Below are 20,569 nucleotides of genomic sequence, written 5' to 3' on the forward strand. Positions count from 1 at the left end.
CACAGGAATGGAACGTTCCCACCACAATTAAAGGTAAGAGCTAAGTCCATAACCAGGCTCCACAATACTTCTCGTTTAAAATCTGTAAGCAAACACACAGAGATTGTACAAACAAGAAGCCTCTCTCAAAGCAGGTATATTATTTTCCTTTGAAATAACATTAATAGAAATTATTTCTTACCAAATACTGAAGAACTCCAATCATTTAAAAATGTGTCACAGTTACAGAAACATACCACTTATTAATGGCCAGTAATACTCAGTAGCATTCATCTCTTGATTCTTCCCCTATATATGCGTGTTTTCATACATATTTTTCATAGATATGAAAAAAAGAAATGCCATATAGCTTCACTCACAAACTAAAAGCCACACTTATGCGAATTCAGCCCATGTAATTCATGTCCATTTTAACACTGTGTTAGCATAACAAATAGTTCTGTAATTCAGATTATGCATTGCCTTAGGGGTCACAAGTTTTTTTTTCTCCTCTTCACAGTATGACTCTTTACCATGGCACGTTTCTGATTCATAAGTCAAAGCTTCAGTGTATTAAAATGATAAAAATATCAATACAAACTCTTATACAAACAGTCATTTTGAGAGAAAAGTGGTTTTTGGCAGGAACTGTACTTGTGTCTGAGAGTGAACCCATGGAATATCTAAGCACAGAACCTAAACTGTAGAACTGATAATATTTGTCCTGTATTGGTACATTCACTAGTAAATCAATTGTGCTGCTTTTTGGGCTATGATTTACTGTTGTTCAAAATTCCAACAGTCCAACTTGTCCAGTATATGGGAAAATGGATATTGTAGGTGCGGAAAACAGCTGTGCACATACAGTGACTCCTTACTGTATGTGCAGGAATTTCTTCTGCACACACTCTGTATATCCACAGTGTCTCTGACAAGTTTGCAGCTTCTGCTCTGGATGTCAGTCTCAGGACAGATTCTTTTCAACAGTTCAACACAAACTTTTTCTACAGTCAGTACTGTTTTCAAAAACCATTTTGCTAATGATAGAAGTGAGCAGAAATGAAAGTCTGGAAAGCAGGATAGATTTTCAGGTATAATTTGCAACATCTAGTGGGTTATCTTAAAGTAAATGTCTATCATGAGTAACAAAATCATTTCAACCTTCATATATACCAGTTCTGCTTTCTTCTGTTCTTTAAAACAAACATTAAATTTGAGAAGATATTGGCTGCTTTAAAAGTAGTCTGTTTTCTCTGGATGGTCTGTTAATGCTGGTAGGAACTGTGAATGTTTAAATTCTAAATATTTTCTAGGCTGAGAATAATGATGGTGTTTAATTCCTTTCATTTAGATTTGCTTAAAACATGACTGAGTATAGAATAAGATCACATAACCATAAAAAGGTACCAAATTTGTTCTAGGTTACATCCTATAGGTGATTGAAAACTCTTAACTGAGAAACATGATCCTCACTTTTGGCCTTTCATTGTATGAATTTCCATCTGAAGGTAGAGTTGATCACAGGCTCCATCCTCCATCAATGACCACTTCATTGCCGGTCATGTAGGCAGACTGAAATTACATAGAATATAGTGTTTTTATTTTTAAATGCCATTTTTTTGACTAAAAGACACCCTGAATGTGCTAATTCACATAAGCTAGTCTTCACAGATGTCACCTGCAGGAATAATGTTCTACACTATTATGTTATTAACACCATTCAGCTGAGAAAAATATGACTTAGGTCAACCAACAAGGAGACCTAAATGAAAATTTAAATTATTTAGAATAATGAGGTAAAGAACTGAGCTGGAGACATTCTTTGCTGTATCCATTGTGAAGCATATTGCAAAACTGGAATCCTGTTTACACAAGTTTGAAAACAACATGACCAGACTGGAAAATCAGTAGCTTCACAGAAACACTGTTTGAGAACACTAGAAAGAAGATAAAAAGATTATGATAGATGGAAACATCAAGACTGAAGTAATTGCATTAAATTATTCTGTTATGCTCAGCAGGACTGCTGGGCAAGATCACTGGAACCCAGTTCAGTATTAGATCCACTGTAAATGTATAATATCTGAAATAAGCTGGATACATGTCCATTAGTATTAATGGTATTTGCAGTGAACATTTAGAGTTTGGTCTATGAAAACCTCAATGGTTCTGTTGCTTTCCTTAAGCCAAAATGGTAGGCTTAACCTTAGCATTAGACCTTTTAGCTCAGATCTCTCTCTCATGGGTCTATGCAGGTACTTTCTTTTGCTTACTGCAAGCAGGTAATGATGGTACTAGTTCTACTTCCTTAGAAAAATACTTTGCTGCAGTGCAAACAACTTGCAAGAGCAGACAAGCCCATTTCTTCTATGATTCAGAATGATCTGAGGTCAGTCAGTTTTCTCAAGCTCATAGAGAATACAAGCCCTCCCAGAACAAGTTCTCTCTATTGAGAAGAAGCAAAATAAATCGGGATTGTGACAGGAAATGTTTCTGTTCCATACTTACTTCCTCAGAGGCCAAGTACACAAAGAGATGGGCCACTTCTTCAGCAGTAGCCATCCTGCCAATCCTCTGTCTGGCTAGGAAATCTTTCAGTGCCTAGATATATAAAAGCATTTGGTATATTGAAAATATAAAATAATTATTTTAACCCAGTTAGCATGTGATGCATACAAAGCAATACTGGGAGCAAGCCATATGTTATAATTTTTAGCTAGTATACACTAGGAAAAGAAGTGAGAACGGTCGCTGTTGTGCAGATTTCATGTTGAAAATCATTCACCAGGTCCTAAATTTCTGATTGCAGAGTAGAGGCACTGAAGCCCTTCCTCTTTGGCGGGTGATATTCCTAGGCCCTTCAAATGAGTCCTCACAGTTACTGAGTTAGTACGATTAACAATCCCAATTAATTTTTAAACACATAGGCCACAATGCCCTTTCTGTTGTTTTGCACTGCTCTGTATTTACTAAGCAATGGTGTCCTCCCAAGGCATTTTAAGCCTCCCATTCTCAGCAGAAACTCACCAAACTACCAAAGACAATACTACTGGTTGATTTAGCAATAAGGATCAGTATATTCATTTAAGGACTGATACATTAGTTTAGTAAAAGGAATCAGTCAATGCTAGTTCTGTAACTTCCCATTTCATCTTTGCTTGGTGTGTGAACAGCACTGGAGGCATAATAGGCTACTTCTATCTTTGCACCCACCAGGTGCAAGGGCTTATTCCTCAGATTTTTCTCATATTGTTTTGGATTAGAGCGCACTAAGTTAGAAAGGTGCTCATTATGGACTAACAAGAAATGTAAGTTTGGCAAATTGGGGAAAAACTGCTAAGTTCAGCCAAAAGTCTCTGTGATGGAGCTGATGATGGAAAAACTGGGAGAAAGTAAGTGGTCAAAGTCCATGGGAGGCTGTTACTGTGTATGCCTAAAAGGACACTAGCATATATTAATGAGTTCTTGGGAAAAAAAGAATAGGTATGGAAATGTATTGCGTATGTATGTCTTGACTGTTTGAACATAGAACTTGAACTCTGAGCGTGCACTTGTTTTGTCAAGTCTCCTGGTATACATTGTGAAGAATAAAGGAATGCCGCTTTCTAACACCATATTTGAGTTCAAGAGTTTTCTTCCCAAAGTTCGGATAACACTCACCTGGTCCGGGTTAGGCTGGGCTTTGATTCTTTCCCTTAAAGATGGTGTGTCAACAGTTCCTAAACAAAAATTTTAACTTCAAATTTAAAGCTCAACTTCACCAGCAATCATGTCCTTTCTCCCCCCTCACCCCTTTATTTCTTGTAACAATAGTTGCTGCTTGCGAATGTATTTTTTGTTAATAATGTCAAACTATATTAGGCTATTATCATCCACTTGTATTAACAAAATACTCTAAGAATACTTACCAGGACATACACAGTTGCATCTGATCCCTTGTTCAATGAAATCAGCAGCCACAGACTTTGTTAGACCAATGACTGCTGCCTTGGAGGTACTGTATACGCATCTGTTCACAACTCCTAACAGAAGGTCAGTATGAAGGCAGCACAGAAACAAAACAAAGTCAGAAAAGAACAGAGGGATATTTATTCAATATGCAACTGCTTCTGGACTCCAGTGTTTCCTTTAGCTTTCCCTTACGGAGAAGCTGTGCTAACTAGAATACTAACTGCTACTCAGGCATACACCAGAATAAAGCACAGGATTCTTCAGTAACAGGAATTTGGGCAGTAGTCCAGAAAAAGTAACACTGCAAGCATACAAAGGTTCATCAAGAGCAGCGTCTCCTCTTTTAGCCACCATTAGTTTTACTTGGTAGGTGTGATTGTAGTGCTTATTGGTTCATTGTTTCTCTGAAGAACATACACAGCAAGATATCACTGAACAGAACTCTTTCGCAGTTATTACATACTGATAAAAAACACGCTGCAAAACTTGCACAGCAGATTCAAAAGCTCATAGGGCAGGATGTGACTGTTTGTGAAACGGTCTGTGCCCATGTGTCAACAGAGTTATCTTTTTCCTCCCTGCACCCCTCCCACATTTGCCAGTGTCCTCTAAATTAAAAGCTTTTTTTCTTAAGTTTTTATATATCGCTGCAAATTCTTATTACTGTTCTTAAGAAGACCAAAGAGTTTATTTTCCTAGTACCATTGTGCACTTGCAGTATCACTTCACTGCCCTCACATGTGAATAGGAGGTCAGATTTGCTCACTTTAGCTGCCCTACAGAGTACTACATACTGGGAAAAAAAACAAGCATGAAGGTCTGTATTGTAGATCATTAGAAAGCAAAAACCAAAGCAAATACCTAGGCAACCCAAATAGAAGCAACTTGCATTGAACGGAGATAACAAACATCAGGTCCAACAGTGTAGCAAACCTTCCTTTATCAGGAGGCCTCTGTTGTTATAAACCCTTGTTTTGATTGCAAAACCTCATCTACAACAAATGAACCAGTATCTAATTATCTAATTTAAGACTGTGATTTATATATGAGTCAATCTAGAAAGCTACTCACCTTTAATGCTGGATGCCACAGAAGACATATTTATAATATTTCCAGATTTCTGTTTAATCATCTGCAAAAAAAAATAAATCAGAGGCATCCAGTAATGGTCACAGCTACCTCTTCTGGCCTTTGTATTTACAGAAGAAGTTGCAAAGCTGTATGTTGATCTCAAATTGCAGTCCGTGACAAGCAGCAGTGACTTAAAACTGTCGTATTTAAATGCAGTGCAGCAGAAAAGCAACAAAGCCTTACCTTAGGAAGGAATGTCTTGATCATTAGATACATGCTGCGAACGTTGAGGTTCATAGCAAAGTTCCAGTCTCGTTCCTCACAATCCAGAATGGTCCCATGATGAACAAACCTGGAATAAGTGTATGATTACTGTGTAAGATCTACATTTCTATGGCATTTTATGCACATTCTGCCACTAGCATTTTGTAGTATCCTTCCAGTCCTAAAAATCAGGGACAAGAGCCCTTTGGAAGGAAGCAACAGTGTTTTTCACCTGATGATTATCAAGGACTCAATACAGACTCAATGTACAATGAAACATTTGCTAATATGGAAATTAAAACATAGATACATGCTTAAAAAAAGTGTTGTTCATCCACTGAATTTGCTCACTGTTGCAGGAGGAAGGCTAAATCCAACAGTGCAGGGCATTCACAGTGTAGGGAAAACAAGTTCCAGAGCCATTGTATCTTGGTTTGGGTAACATGGCTGTACACAAAAAGTTCAGTTTTGATGAAAATGTATGAAAACGTATATTAAAGATATCAAATGCATTACAACAACAACAAAAAATGGATTTAGGTAAAAGAAAGTAGTTCTAAAGGTTAGAAAAAGCTGAAAAATGAAGTGGAATGAAATAGAAGATGGTTACCCTGCAATATTACAGAGGACATCTATCCTTTCAATCTCCTTTGCCAGCTCTTCTATTTGATCCCTTTTGGTGACATCCAGAACCCGTATTTGAATGCCTAGAAAAACATGGGTTTAGTTTAACTGGTTTTGGCTAAGAATCAGCACTTATTTTTCTCAAGTGCTGAGGACACTGTACCTCCCATTCAAGTCAGCAGCCTGCCAGGAACAGATCCCTCTCAGTGGTAAGCCAACACATGGAGACTCACTGACAGCTACACTTAATTTGTGCAATACTTAAAACAGCAATGGACAGCAGGGCATGGTATTCAGCATTTCAGAAAGGAATTAAAACTACATCAACTGACTTAACAGCCATGTAGTATCACACAGACAAATAAGCTAATGTAATTTGCTGTAAAAATCACTTCCTCTTATAGCTCCGAATTCCATTCCACTATATTCTCAAGCTACCAATTGCTTTTCACTAAAAACTTTGGCTTATCTCAGCCTCTCAAATACACAAGCTTCTCATCCAGCAGAACTCAGAGTGGGTATGAAAAGAGGAATACTGCAGTACAGTGCTGCAGTGGGTACAGTCAGGCTCCCAGGGCACTACAACTTGCTGCCGATCCCGCTATTGCCACAGCATGGCCATGGCATGCCCTGCATCTAGGACTAACATCTAGTGCAGAACACTTGTGTTCCAAAAGATTTTTAAAAACAAATGGAAAAGTCCAACAACCACAATTTATTCATGTGCAGGCAATGGCAACGTACAGTGTAGACTACTATAAGTCTACAGTTATGTATTGTGAGGATATAAAACGGAGACAGTTTTCAGAAGTCCACAGAACGGTGAATGGCAAAATAAAGAATTTGGGAAGTCTGACTGAATGCAAAGGGTGGTGTGGAGTTCATTTTTTTATGTGCTTCTTATGGATTATTAGTTTAAAAACATGATGTCAGTCATGCTGGAACAGAGCCCTACAGATGTTATGGAATTTCCAGCTGAGTGGCCCTGAGTGGCCTGCTCCAATCAGACTTGCTTTGTGTAAGAAGTAGGTCTTGATAGCCTCTGGGGGTCTCATCCAGCCTACACCTGTGTCTTTTGAAGCAAACTGACAAGTCCATAAACATGCTTGACTTGCCCTGCTTAAATGGGACAGACATTTCTGAAGAGATTTGTCTATGATGATGTAATTAGTAAGACTGCAGGCTAGTGATTAACATAAGCAGTAGAATTACCTCTTCTACACACGATTCAAAGTCCATAAAGTGCCAAGTCTTGAAGAAGGAGTTTAACTAATCACATGTCAAATGGATGGAAATGGCTGCCAGTATACCGAAAATCACTTATTTTCTTCTGAGTGCACTAGCAGAGGAAAAGCAAAGTGCAGCTCAAACCATAACACTTTTCTAAATATGCTGAGAATTAACCTGCAGAGTCCCAGATTTGTTGAAGAATTACAGGCCTGCCTGCAGTGAACTCCAGTCAGAGGAGGCCAACAGTCACACTAAAAGCTGTACCAGAGAAGTATTTTTGTTTATTTTGCTGTCACACTGCAATAGGAATTCATGAAGCTGTTGACACCCAGTGATCACTGTTCTCCATCACCTTAAGTCAGAGCACTTCCAGTTGTGACATACAATTTTCTTACCTTTTTTCTGTCAAGAAAGTATAACTTTTTAATAGTGTCCCACATTTGTGTGTCTCTTGTAATTAAAAACCATAGCTGTTGAAAATTTTTGAGGTGGGTGTTTGTGATATGAGCTGGAAAGCAACTTTCAAGCCTGTGCATTTGTACAATTAAAATAAGCTCACTGATTGGTGTAATTAGTTTCTAAACATGTGCCAATTCTTATTAGACAGTTATCTTTTACATGCTCTCCTTGCTGAGTATGGACCAGGGAAATGCAAGGCACTAAATCTATTTGTATAGCTGGATATTAGTTCTTATAATCAGGGAAAAGCATTCTCTGTTTTTTCACATGATGGTTTTGACAGTAACTCCAGTAATCTTAAAAATAAATGAACAAATAAATAGAAGTAACAAAGCATTCTGGGAAGAGGAAATATCTGCTCCTTTGACACAAGAAACACACAGTTATTCCACACTCCTAGAATATTCTGTCTGAAACACTGATATTGAAGCATTTTACGTGTAATCTCGGCCATTTTACACCACAGACTAAAGTAATGACGATATCTAAATGATTACTCTCCATGTTTTCCATGCTTTTCTGTCCAGCCTACAACAATATTTGCAGTATTTGAACTAATACCTACAGTAGACGGTTTACCTGGATACTTCTCCAGTTCTTGCAGCTTAGTCTTATTGATATCTGTAGCAATGACTTTGGCTCCTTCTTTTGCAAAAGCCTGAAGAATACAATAAGAGACATAGCTCATATTTAGATATTATGCAGGTACTGAGATAACCCTGCTAGTTTCTCTGTCTACTGCAGAAGAAAGAAGTGGCAGGGGCTGAGCTTGTCAAAAGCGATTGTCAACAAGCAAATAAATAAATAGTTTGAATTTTATTTTAACAGTAAATAAAAGGATTTCTCTCTCTTTCATAAATTTAAACAGCAGTAAGCATACATAATACAGTACACTGACTATATTGTTCCCTGAATTTTCCAGTAAGTAGTTCTGGCTCCATCTATAGTTTATTAATTTAAGAACTTGTTTGGTGCAGACGTTGTTGTGCATGGTAACATCAAACATCTAGCTTAGGTACAAGACAACCAATTTTATCTAACTCACGATAGCAGTGGCTTTTCCAATCCCTTGTGCTGCAGCAGACAGAAGTATGACTTTCCCATCCAGCCGCCCCATGCTTCTGGCTTGCACAAACAGAAAATGTGACGGCCTAATAAAAAGTGAGTCAACATCACCCCATGGGAATCAGGTGCAAACGCATTCCATAAACCAAAACACAATTCAAAGCATCTATACTATCAAGTCATAAAGCACTCTTTTGGGCTGCTGAGTCAGCCAAGGTCCTGAGGGGGCACTGCCTCGATCTTGCATTTATATGGACCAAAATGCATTTGAGATCAAAAGCCAAACTCTATTTTTATCAGAAACGAACTTCATTTAAACAGGAAAAGGAAGAATAAATAAATGATGAGACAGAAGTAAAATAGCTTGTAATCTGGCATCTCCATTGTACATTTATTCTTAGAACGCAGGTTTCTTCTATTTCAAACTACGTATTCAACTTACTATGGCAACACAATTTGCACAGTACCCTCTAGGGCTCTGTGAAATGCATTATTTTCCATCATGTCTGAGACTGGCATTTGTCTGCTCTGAATTTTCTTGAGAATCTCTCAGTGTAGATGATTCTCTGCCCCACAAGATAAGAGAATGAAGAGAAATGAAAATGCCCCCTCACTTTTACCACATCGTTTGACCTGAGAGAACTACTGAACATGCTTGGGGCAAAAGGTGGGAAAGACTTTTTTTTAAACTATTTTTGAGTGCTGTATGATGCAAATAAGTGTCTAGGAGGTTTCACCTTACTCAAGCAGTGGCGGCCAAAAGGCAAAGTGCTGTCCTCTGCCTAGATAGATGCTTTCAAAGGAGTTGTTATGGCTGAAGAAATATAGAATGTAAAGGTGTAAACAAACAAGCAAATGGCCAACCTGACTCCCATGGATTCCAAAGAAAAAGTCTTTAGTAGGTTTTCTTTCTTATTAAAGACTAAATTACTGAATACATATATATATTTTTGTAAAAGCCACCTAAAAAGTAAGGTCATTGTATTTCAGAGTGTTTGTTAACTGAGTTCGCAATAAGCAAACGTTTTTGAGCTTTAAAATCCATACAGCAAAATTTCTCTAAATAGCTATGAGTGTAGGAATGTGTCCTCAAAGCCTTAAGTTTTTTAAATATGAGTCCAACATGCCAAATGCTTCACTGAGTTGTGTACAAACACTGTTATTTCCCCTACGCTAGCAGCCAACAATATCACCTGGAGACAGTCAAATCTTTTCTGTGACGTGTCAGTCCAGTTTAGGGTTTTATGTCAGATCACTCATTCAATTATGACTAGAAATCTTGCTTTCTCAGAAGCTTTGCCTCCCTCTCCCCCACTCAAAATTGGAGCAAATATGGTATATTTCTCCAGAGGTTACTGACTCAACACAGTGGACTTCTTTCTAAACAATTTGACTAAAAAGTTCTTTCTACTATAGTACAAAAACATTATCCCACATGACTCAAGATCAAATTGACTTACAGACTGTGTTTGAAGACACTGAAACACCTCACTTTAGGGTTAAACTGAGTAAAATGAGACCATGCGCATTGCTACGTAGCACTAACTCTGCAATGTATCACTTTTAGCAGAAGTCCTAAGTATCTCATAAGTTTGCTCAAAGCACTCAGTCAAGGCTGAGGAAATTCATTCTTTGCTGTTACACGCACATTTTCAGTACAACCCCCTACCCCTCAGAAAAACAACCAACAACGATCAGCTGAAGTACTTCCTCAAATCACACTGCCATTTTAGATGCAAAATGCTCTATAAACATGTTTTTGATCTGACAGTGAGTTTCCACAAACATTTCACATACAAATGCTACGAAGCATTTATAAAATAAAGATTAAAATAGTCACTCACCAGAAGTTCTCAGCCAGCTCGGTGCACACAATAAATGACCTTTGTAAAAAAGGAAGTCATATGATTTTTTTGCTGTGTTTGCTGGGAGTTGAAGTCCAACTGCTAAGTTTCTCTGTATGAGGGTTAATTTTCTGTTGAAACACGAAGATGCTGCCATCTAGTGAAACTCAAGGCTTTAAGTATAATTTTCTCCTGCACAGCACAGGGACAAAAAAGGATCATAAACTTCAGCTATTCATTTTTTCTTAAAGAATGCAAGAGATCAACAAAATATTCACCAAAAACAACAATGACAACAACAAAACTCACAAGCATGGTTTTCGCAAGCAGTTCTTCTTTAACATTATCTGTCATCAAATTTAAACTAGGACAATTCCTTGCCTGATAAATTTAGCTTAAAAAAACCACAAACATAACAACAACAGAAAACACCAAAGTATTTGTTCTCAAATCTCTATGTAGTCATCAGCTCTGTACCTGGGAACACCATGGAACAGATTCTTCTGGAAAAAAAACTTAAACTTGCAGCCTGGACCTCTGCAAGGACTTTGACGTGGTCCCATACCACATCCTTATCTCTAATTTAGAGATATTTTTTGAAGGGTGGACTATTTGAATAAGGAATTGTTTGGGTGAGTGCAGCCAGAGAGCTGTTGTCAATGGCTCTACATCCAGGTGGAGGCTGGTCACAGGTGGTATCCCTTAGGGGGTCCATCTTGGGACTGGTTCTCTTTAACATCTTTATCAATGACACAGATGATGGAATCAAGTGCAACCTTTGCAAGTTTGCTGGTGACAGCAAGCTTTTTGATGTGGTTGATATAACAGAAGGAAGGGTTGCCATTCAAAAGGACCATGACAAACTCAAAAGGTGGGCCAATATAAAGTTGATGAGGTTCAATAAAACCAAGAACAAGAATTGCACTTGGATCAGGGCAATCCCAGATACATGTACAGACTGGGAAAAGAACTCATTGAGAGCAGCCCTGCAGAGAAGGACTCAGAGATGCTGGTAGATGGAAGACTTAACATGAGCCAGCAACATGCACCTGAATCCCAGAAGGCTTGAGCTGCATCAGAAGGGTGGCTAGCGGGAGAAGGTAGGTGACTGATTATTCCTTGCTATGCTGCCTCCGTGAGGCCCCATTTAGAGTAATGTGTTCAGGTCTAGGACCCTGAACTCAGAAATATGTAGCTTTTGGAGCAGCAACATAGGAGGGCCCCTAGAGTAACCAGGGGGCTGGAGAACCTCTCCTGTGAAGATGAACTGAAGGAGCTGGGCTTTTTCAGTTTGGAGAAGGCTGAAGGAAGATCCTATTGTAGCCTTCCAATATTTGAAGGGAGATCGTAAACAGGGAAATCAACTTTTTACACTTGTAGATAGCAACAGGTCAAGGTGAAATAGTTTTAAACTAAAGGAAGGAAGATTTACATTAAGCAAAAAACTTTTATTTGACATCTAGAGGGCAGTGCCCAGAAAGACTGTAGATGCCCTTTCCCTGGAGGTATTCAAAGCCAGAGCAGATGGAGCCCTAGGGAGCCTGATAAGAGTGCTTAATCTAGGGTTAGCAACCCTGCCTGGAGGAGGGGGGGGTGGAAGTAAATGTTCTTTGAGGGTCCTTCCAAACCAAGCCCTTCTATGATTTATTATATGTTACTTAAAGCAGTTAATATCATCAGACTGAAAAATGCTAGGACAAGTTTAGTTATAATTAGCTACCCTAAAGGATTTTGAACACTACTTGAACATTATCCGGTTACGTTTCTTAAAGTAAAGTAGGACACACGCACATCAGCAAATGCAGAAACGTCTTTCTAGAGAACTATAATAGATTTTCTAAGGCTTTGTAACTCATCTGCCCCATTAAAAAAACACTTAATCATTAAGTTTTTCAAAAGCATTTCTCCTCCTCTCCCACCCTTTTGTCTACCGAACTGAGACAGACCTGGTACAGTGAATTCCTGTTTTTCAGCTCAAGCACAAAAAAAAAATCTCCAAATCTTTTAGTATTCGAGCAAGCAATTAATAATATATCTTGAAACAGTAAAAGACAGACACAACAAACCCCCACAACAACGAAAGAAAAAATAAAACAGAAACAAAACAAAAAAGAAACGTAAGGATAGAAGTGCTCTGATTACTAGGAAAGACTGTCCTTAGACAATGAATATTGCAATCAGCATCCTCAGATCATAGCATTGTGTCTCCACAAAACTGAAGTGTTGGATACTTAACACATCTAAAGTTCTTCAAAACAAACCTTTTCATACAGAACATTAAAATAGGTTTCAAAATTCAGATGAGAAGGATAGTAAAACATAGCCCATATTACTACCCCTATTGTCCAGTTTTATTTTCAGCTCATAAGACAACAGGATAGTGCCAATTAGAGCGATTGCTTACTGCTTGAAAATAATAAATAAAAATCCAGAACCCAACTTCAAGCAGGAAATAAAGTATATTCAGAGATGATGAGAAAAACAAGTTATTTTTGCACCATAGTTTATTGATCTGCAGAAATATTTTCAAGAATTTAAGAGAAACCCTACAAGCAGACAACTAATAAATTTAGTTGCACTATCCAAATAAAGAGGTTAAAATTGCAGTGGAAATGTGGTCTTAGGGAAAAAAAAAACAAAACCAAAACCAACTCATAGTATAAAAACCATCTGTCAATAAACAGAATTAACTAATGAGTAGATACAAAGCACCCAGAAGAGGGCTGTTACAGGAATGCCACAGAAGTTTAAGATCAAGAAGTTTCACAGTAGATCAGTCTGTGACCCATTCTTGTGTCCGTTTCTCTTCAGTACATTAGTTTTACTTTGCAACACAAAACAAAAGCAACCAAGGGAGAACGTCATCAACAGGTTGCAGGTAACATGTCTACTTTTCCATTTTTGTTCTTGTATTAAAGCTTTTCCGCTTCTGGAAAGTAGTAGTTCCAACACAAGGGACTGGCATGCCACCAGAGCTCTTCTCACAATAGATGGCTTTCAGCCTGGAGCAACCATTTTCCGTGTCGCTAGTTTCTGTCTGTAGCCACTGTAATGACAGCTTACAACAGAACACCTCTATTGGGTATTACAATCAGGGGCTTTATCTTTCTCTGAAGTTTCAAACCACTTCTTAAGATGGCCTTCCGTGGTCTCTATTCCTGCAGGTTGTGTATCTATACAGAAAATAAGAAGATTAAAGTGACATTTTCCCAATTAGACAAGCAGTAGGAACACAGTGATTTATTCTTGACTAGTTTTAAATGTCAGCTAGCAAAGCTTGCCTCTGAGAAGCATGGTACTGTGAAGAAGGATATACTATTACCAGGATGGACTTCACAAGAAATAGCAATGAGTCATTCTTTCTGGAAATCTGTCAGTCTAATTAAAGTCTTCAGCACGCCTGCTGAGGCCTCACAAAGACTTTCAGAAGCAGGTTGATGAGGGCAGTGGTACTAATGTGTTAAGATCACTAGACTTCCCAGAAATCACCAGTGCAGCAGTAAGAAATATCAGAAAATATCAAAACAGCTATTACAGCAGCTAGAGACTGCCATGATGGCGAATTCAAAATCCAAGATCAAAAAATCGATAATCTCAATAAATAAATATTAGAAAGAAGTCAACCAGCAGTTAACTCTGAATAGAGATAGCGCAGTCTGTGAAAATCAGTTTTGTCAGAAGTGTATGCTTAACTGTTGTAAAGTTAAAAAGCAAAAGATTCTACAGCATCATTTGAGGTGATATTCTGCCTCTTCACTTTATAAAGTGATTGGTCATCAGCACTTTCACTGAAGCAAAAGAAATACTAAGTTTGCCTAATCTTCGGGAGGTCTGTGTACCAAGTATTTAGGTTCTGTAGAGCGTGGATAATCTTGGCACCTGTTGGCCAGCCCTTTAACGATCTGCTGAATAGGCATTCAAGAAAACTGCTTCTATATGCGTTTCAGGTCTGATCAGGGAAAGTACAGGACATCTACTCACACTTAAAGACCACCCCATATATTTTGTCTCCCCTAAATAACTTTAATAGGACACCACCATGTTACATACCTATTAGTGTACCTAAGTTGGAATTATCAAAGAAGTTTGTTGGACACATCAGTGGCAGAGGCTTTGGTGTGTACTGAGTCGCAGTTTCCTGAGATACAGATTGCTTGGCGGGTGAAGCTGGCTCCTTAAGGGAACTTGACACTGTCTTCCTTGGAGACCTTGGTACTGCCTCTTGAGTAGAATCTCTTGAGAATCGTTCTCTCAGTTTTAGTGCTCTTTCTTTCCATTTTCTGAGTTCCTCTTTCAGTTGATGCTCATTACTGAATAGAAAAAAAAAAAAATTATAGCATTTAATTAAGAAAAACCTTCAGAAGTTCTTTGAAGGAGAAAGAGAAACAATCCTGACAAGACAGTTCCTACATCTTCAGATGACATATCACAGACAGGGCAATAAAGCCTCCTACCAAATCCAAATGTCCACATCAGTTCTGAAGGTACAATGTTTTGTGAGTTTTTTTTTTTCTTTCCTTTTTAAGCAAAGATCCCTTCCAACAATTTTACCATTTACGTTTTCAACTAAGTTCATCTTCCAGTTACTGATAAACGTTTAGAACAAATTCTTATGGAAGAAACTAATTTAAAGCTCAAAAGCCATAAAAAGGTACACAGACACAAATACATCACTAGCTTTTCATAAACGTTTAGACTTGCTACATTCTTCTGCATCTTAAGATGAGCAGTTACTCAGTTCTACAGGTTTCCTAGAAAGAAATTGTGATAATTACTTGACACGATGCTTACCATTCTTGTGCTTACCTTAGTAGAATATCATTTTGTTTCTTCAGGTGCAAGTTTTCTTTTTGCAGCTTAACTTGTTCAGATTTTAAAACAAGTATTTGTGTGCTCTGCACAATACCACTGCCACCACCACAAGTAATGGGCATGGACATTTGGGATTGCTGAGGAGCTTCTTTTTCACACACTACTGGAAAAAAAATTATACAAATATACGTATGATCATTACAGTGCTTAAAAATCACATCAATAAATATTCTAGCTATGCCTATACAAGATTCCTTCCTGTAGTCTTACACATAAAACCTCAGTAGCTAGATGCCCCATCCCTGGAGACATTTTGAAGATCAGGCTGGACAGAGCTCTGAGCAACCTTGCCTATCTATTGATGCCCCTGTTCGAGGCAGGGGAGTTGTGCCATCTGACCTCTAAAGGTCCATTCCAATTCATACAATTCTATATTTCTAGTTCTAATCATAGAATTAGAAACATAAGTCACTACAGCTGCTTATGCCATTATGATTGCTAGTACAACTGGAGGAATATACAAAAAAAGAATACAAGACCTGCTGTAATTCTAATACATTCCACATTCAGTTAACGTATTCTAACCTTCCATCTCTTCCAAAGCACCTAAACCTACTTTTATTCTTTTGAGGTAAAAGGCCTGCACCCAATCTGGAATTTAAACTACATAACATTATATGGGAACTGCTGAGCCATGGCCTGAACCACTGGTTGATCCCCTGAAGAAAGCATTGAGCCAGCCTTGGGAGCACAGGTGTGTGTGACCAGAAGGGGTGAAGCCTGGCTCCACCTCTCCTAGACCCCATTTAAGGGCTGACTACCACTAAGGAAGGATCTCTTTCTGGAGATCCCTCCTTTTGGAGTTTTCTACTGCAAGCCTAGGACACGGGTGAGCATTTCATTTATTTTTGATTGTCTCTTTCCACCACAATAATCTTTATAAAGCCTTTAAAATACTACGCTTCCTGCTAACTGTACATTTGTTAATTGTATAAATGTTAAAAGTGAATGCTTAATATGAAACAGTCCCTTATTTAGGTCTTGAATTTACCAGTAACATCTTGCTCCTGTTGCGCTCTTCTAAGTTCTTCTTTTAGCTTTCTTAACTGTTCTTCTTGGTGTTCTGCAAGAGCTTTATAATTCGCAAGTCTGTGTTGGTAGGGAGGCAGAGGGGATGGAAAAAAAGAGTTTTAAGCTTAGTAATCTAAGTTGCAGGAGACCTATTTGATTTTCAGTTGCGCTAACAAACAAAAATGCACAGAAAGTTTAAAATCAATATATATATAATATAGTCCAATATATATATATTGGACTAACTCTACATCTGGTTGTTAGCTAGGTTTTAGTTAAAGTGCAGGAAAACAGAAGTTTGAACTCAATTCTCTGTCCAGTGAGCTGTAGAGTGTTCTCAGCTGCTGTTTCTCCATCACATCAGAAAAGTTATTTATGGCTGAACATAGGTTGTTTGAGACACGAAGAAATATTGAGAGCACTGGTTTTCTTCAGCTTAAAGAAGGCAGAGAAGGGAAGGCTCTGGACCTCATTTCAGCCTTCTAGTACTTAAAGGAAACTTATTAAACAGGAGAGGGAGTGACTTTTTACACAGTCTGTTGTGATAGGACTAGGGGGAATGGCTTTCAACTAAAACAGAGGAAATCTAGGTTAGAATTCAGGAAGAAATTCTTTAGAGAGTAGTGAAATGCTGAAACAGGTTGCTCAAAGAAGTTGTTGATGCCCCATCCATCCAAAGCCAGCTTGGATAGAGCCCTTGGGAGCCTGATCTGGTGAGTGACAACCCCGCATGCTGCAGGGGGTTGGAACTAGATTATCTTAAAGTCCTCTTCCAATCTAAACCAACGATGGTATGATTTTGGTGGGTGTATAGGGAAGGAGTCTGATAACCAGCTTGAAATATATATGACTTTTACTTTCTTTGGAATACAGAAAGAATAAAAACCTAAGATATGTGAAGCTGAATGTTTACTACTTATTTGTCAGGTCAGGGTTGGGAATAGGTAGTTAAGAACTATGAAAAGGTAAATTTGAACTTACTTCATATCGAAAGAGTTTGATTGCTTCATTCTTTCCATATCACATTTTACTAGTTGTGTTTTGAGCTGATCAATTTCTTCTTTGTATAACTCAGCACCTTTATCTAATTTTGCCTAAAAACAGAATATCTAGTATGAGTGAAGGAATCTTACAGAGTAATGAAGCTGGGGACTGCTTTGTTTACTTGTGTGCCACACCTTGCAGGACAAAGTTGGAAGCACAGTTATTCTAGGATAAGAATGTCCACGTTATCAACTAACACCATAGTAGTTGCTGTTGTAGCTTTGTTATAATGCACACACTCAAACTTTTAGTAAGCATTGCGACCTGAGTGAAAATATATTATGGGAATTTTGAACTAGCATGTAAATATATTGCATGAGGGGAAAAAACCTTATACTTGTTTAAAAATTTGAAGCTTAAGAACATTTCAGAAGTACATAGGTAGTAAGTTTAGCTTCTAGTAACATAACATGTTTTATCTTCAAAAGATGCATTGGTTGCAAATGAAGCTGCATAGTAAACAGGAAAATAGAGTGTTCTGATATCAAGAGTATCACGCAGAATAAATTGTCTTTAAAGCACCCTCTCTTCATGTTAGAGAAAAAATGAGAAAAGAATTTGGCTTATACCTGAAGAATCTGATTCTCTGTTAGGGAAGTTCTGAGGCACTTTTCTGTCTCATTCAGTTTCGCTTGCAGCTGGGTAAGCTCACTTGAAGCTGTTGTTGTCCTTATCTGTGCTTGTAACTTGTTTATCTTGTCATCTTTCTCTCTGAGATTTTGTCCTGCTTCATTTACTGAATTTTCCAACTTTTGGAGTTTTACTTCCATTGCCTATTGAGATAAGCAGTTAAGAGTAGTTACAGCACAACTTATGAGTATGATCACATGCTGTTATATTGTTAAGACAAGACCCCATACTCCCTGAGAAAATAAAAAAGAAAAAAATATAACAGAACAACAAAGAAGGAAGAGTCCCTATACATTCCATAACACTGTTCACCTGCTATGTGTCATCTGATGGCATTCTGGAACACTCAAGTCTAAAAAAGATTGTTTGAGTGTGAGTAACTGAAATGTTAAGTATGACAGGGGGAAAGAGACTTCAGTTCTCATGAATAAAGACAGAATTCTTCTGCAGCTTCCAGTTGTAAGGAATACTATATATCTAACAAAGCTTCAAGAACACCACGTTATTAGAATCTATACTTCAGAAAAATTTGGGTGCATTCTGTGTACATCTGTAAACTGGCATTTATTTGGATATAGAAAACAGACAAAATAAATCACATTACAGGCAAGAATTCTAACTTTCTTTCACTTTAGGAATGAAAATAAGTATACAAAAACAAAGTGTGTTCTGGGGCAGTGTGGCAGAGATTTACAGTCACCAAACTTTCCAGTTTATGGTACTCCCACCTAGAAAATAAGCACTGAGTACGTTTTTGCACCTTTATATCTTGTTTTGCAGCCTTCAGTTCAGTGTGAAGTTTGCAATTTTCTTCTTCTAACAGAAGATGAGCAGAGCCACCAGGGCCCAGCTGTTCTTTCAGAGTCTTCAGATCCCGAAGCAACTCCTCAGATTTCTCTTTTTGCTGTTTACATTCAACATCAGCATTCTTACAGTATGTCAAAGTTCGGTCATCCAACTCTGAAGAAAGTTGAAAGAGTATCTGAAAAATAATACAGACAAAATTTTTTGAACAAGCTAGAAGTAAAAAAGTAGGAAGTTTGCTGGTGTTAATTGTACATTCTTGATTCAGTGTCCCTTTTGAAATTTGCAGGTACTTGCTACCAGAAATGAAATTACTGGCACTCAGAAGTGCTTGGTAGGGCTGGAGCACTCCCATGGATCTGGAAGAGTTGGAGAAGTTTAGCCTCAAAGGAATGCTCTGGGGAGACTTTATCATGTCTGTTCAGTACTTAAAGGGGAGATTTAGATTTACAAAAGAGATTTAGCAAGATTCCAAGGCTAAGAGCTTTACATTAAAAGAGGGTAGATTTATATTGGATAGAAGGAATGGACTCCTTTACACTGAGCATAGTGAGACAGTTCAGCAGTTGCTTCACCAACTCCTAAGCAGCAGGGTCTTTGAGCAACTTGATCTAATTAAAGACATCTCCGCCCAGGGCCAGGAGGTTAGACTTGATGATTTTTTAAGATCTCTCATCATGAGTTGTGTTCCCTACCCAAACCATTATGTTGCTATGGAGAAGAACACAATTATTTGGATACATTTTTGCTGGAATCCATTCACTGACAACTATTCAAGAGAAAACATGCCCAGTGGACTATTCTAGAAACCAATGTTTAACACACCAGGTAAAGATGAACTTCATACTTATCAGGTGATAAGTGTATCAGTTTTTAAGTGACAGTTTTGGTCCACAGAGTGTGTCTATCAAGGAATTCTTCCTATCAGCATTGGAAAACCCTGGAGAACTAAAGGCTGACAATTCTACAAAAGATATTTAAGTCTTTTTTCAGTAAGCTAAACTTAGTGGGACAGAACTGAGTCACAGCACGTACAGAAGGAGGGTGATGGTTCATACTCCAGACCAATACCAGTAGAACAAATATCAGTACCTCAGGAACAAATGTTTGCTGGAAGTTATGAAGACCGTTCCTAAGAACTAATCATAAGGTAGAGGATACCTTCCCGTAACCTGTTTTCTAAGAGCTGTTTGATGTTCTTATCCAGAGATAAATTCTCATTAAATTTAGTTTAAAAACATTTCATACTGCAGAACGTAACTTTTTTTTTTCCACATTGTGTGGAATGGGTAATTCTAAATTATGGAGGTATAAAAGGTACAAGAATATCAATTACAATCAAGTTTTATAGAAAACACTTTAGCCTTGTTAAAGGTTGTTGGAAAAGAACAGGAAATCCTGTGAGTATTAAGCCTTGAGAATGTAAATTCATCAGGCTTCCAAGTTCTGCAAGGAACAGTTAAACACAACTATAAACCTTGTTTCCAAGATTCAGGCTGTTAAAAAGCAAACTGTCATGGTTTCCTACAGGTATTCCATGTCATAACATCATGCAAAACCAACAAGAGCTGGGACAGCTGCCATGAAGCTGCAGTTCCTGTTGCTGGGTAGGAAGTGCATAACTGCAATTCCCAGCAACCCCAGTCATTACCATGTGTTTTCCGGGAGGAAGAGAGGTGACATAACCATGGCTCTACTTCCTTCTGTAACACCACCCACAG

General features: G+C 38.0%; 2 protein-coding genes across 4 annotated transcripts in view; both read right to left on the minus strand.

Moving 5' to 3' along the window:
- Window positions 1-375: 375 nt before the first annotated feature.
- On the minus strand, window positions 376-10,610 carry BDH2 (3-hydroxybutyrate dehydrogenase 2). Of its 2 annotated transcripts, none has more exons than XM_015862112.2 (10): window positions 10,488-10,610; window positions 8,624-8,729; window positions 8,158-8,236; window positions 5,876-5,972; window positions 5,245-5,353; window positions 5,002-5,062; window positions 3,888-4,001; window positions 3,640-3,698; window positions 2,488-2,580; window positions 376-1,551 (listed from the first exon to the last, which is right to left on the minus strand). In XM_015862112.2, exons 2-10 carry the CDS (start codon window positions 8,693-8,695, stop codon window positions 1,498-1,500), a joined length of 738 nt encoding a protein of 245 aa, XP_015717598.1. In that variant the 5' UTR covers window positions 8,696-8,729; window positions 10,488-10,610; the 3' UTR covers window positions 376-1,497. The 2 variants fall into 2 exon arrangements, with proteins under 2 accessions (XP_015717598.1, XP_015717599.1); XM_015862113.2 differs by having other exon boundaries at window positions 8,624-8,704; window positions 10,488-10,591.
- Window positions 10,611-12,973: 2,363 nt separating this feature from the next.
- CENPE (centromere protein E) overlaps window positions 12,974-20,569 on the minus strand; it is a 37,193-nt gene continuing 29,597 nt past the window's right edge. The window contains exons 38-44 of one of the 2 annotated variants that reach the window (XM_015862022.2): window positions 18,805-19,026; window positions 17,984-18,187; window positions 17,352-17,464; window positions 16,351-16,448; window positions 15,294-15,459; window positions 14,538-14,797; window positions 12,974-13,660 (exon numbers count right to left, since the gene is read on the minus strand). In XM_015862022.2, coding sequence (XP_015717508.1) covers window positions 13,563-13,660; window positions 14,538-14,797; window positions 15,294-15,459; window positions 16,351-16,448; window positions 17,352-17,464; window positions 17,984-18,187; window positions 18,805-19,026 — 1,161 coding nt within the window. In that variant the 3' untranslated portion in view covers window positions 12,974-13,562. Of the gene's footprint in view, window positions 13,661-14,537; window positions 14,798-15,293; window positions 15,463-16,350; window positions 16,449-17,351; window positions 17,465-17,983; window positions 18,188-18,804; window positions 19,027-20,569 lie in introns of both variants that reach the window. The other variant, XM_015862021.2, reaches the window with a different exon arrangement.

This window comes from Coturnix japonica, chromosome 4 (assembly GCF_001577835.2).
Source record: "Coturnix japonica isolate 7356 chromosome 4, Coturnix japonica 2.1, whole genome shotgun sequence".
NCBI classification, from domain to species: Eukaryota; Metazoa; Chordata; class Aves; order Galliformes; family Phasianidae; genus Coturnix; species Coturnix japonica.

Bases quoted from the DNA above. Each gene is read 5' to 3' on its own strand.
- BDH2 (XM_015862112.2), bottom strand. From the start codon at position 8,695: ATGGGGCGGCTGGATGGGAAAGTCATACTTCTGTCTGCTGCAGCACAA. The intron at 5,973-8,157 runs GTAAACCGTCTA...ATGTTTTTCTAG, and splicing joins AGAACTGGAGAAGTATCCAG to GCATTCAAATACGGGTTCTG. The intron at 5,354-5,875 runs GTAACCATCTTC...CACTTATTCCAG, and splicing joins GTCCTCTGTAATATTGCAGG to GTTTGTTCATCATGGGACCA.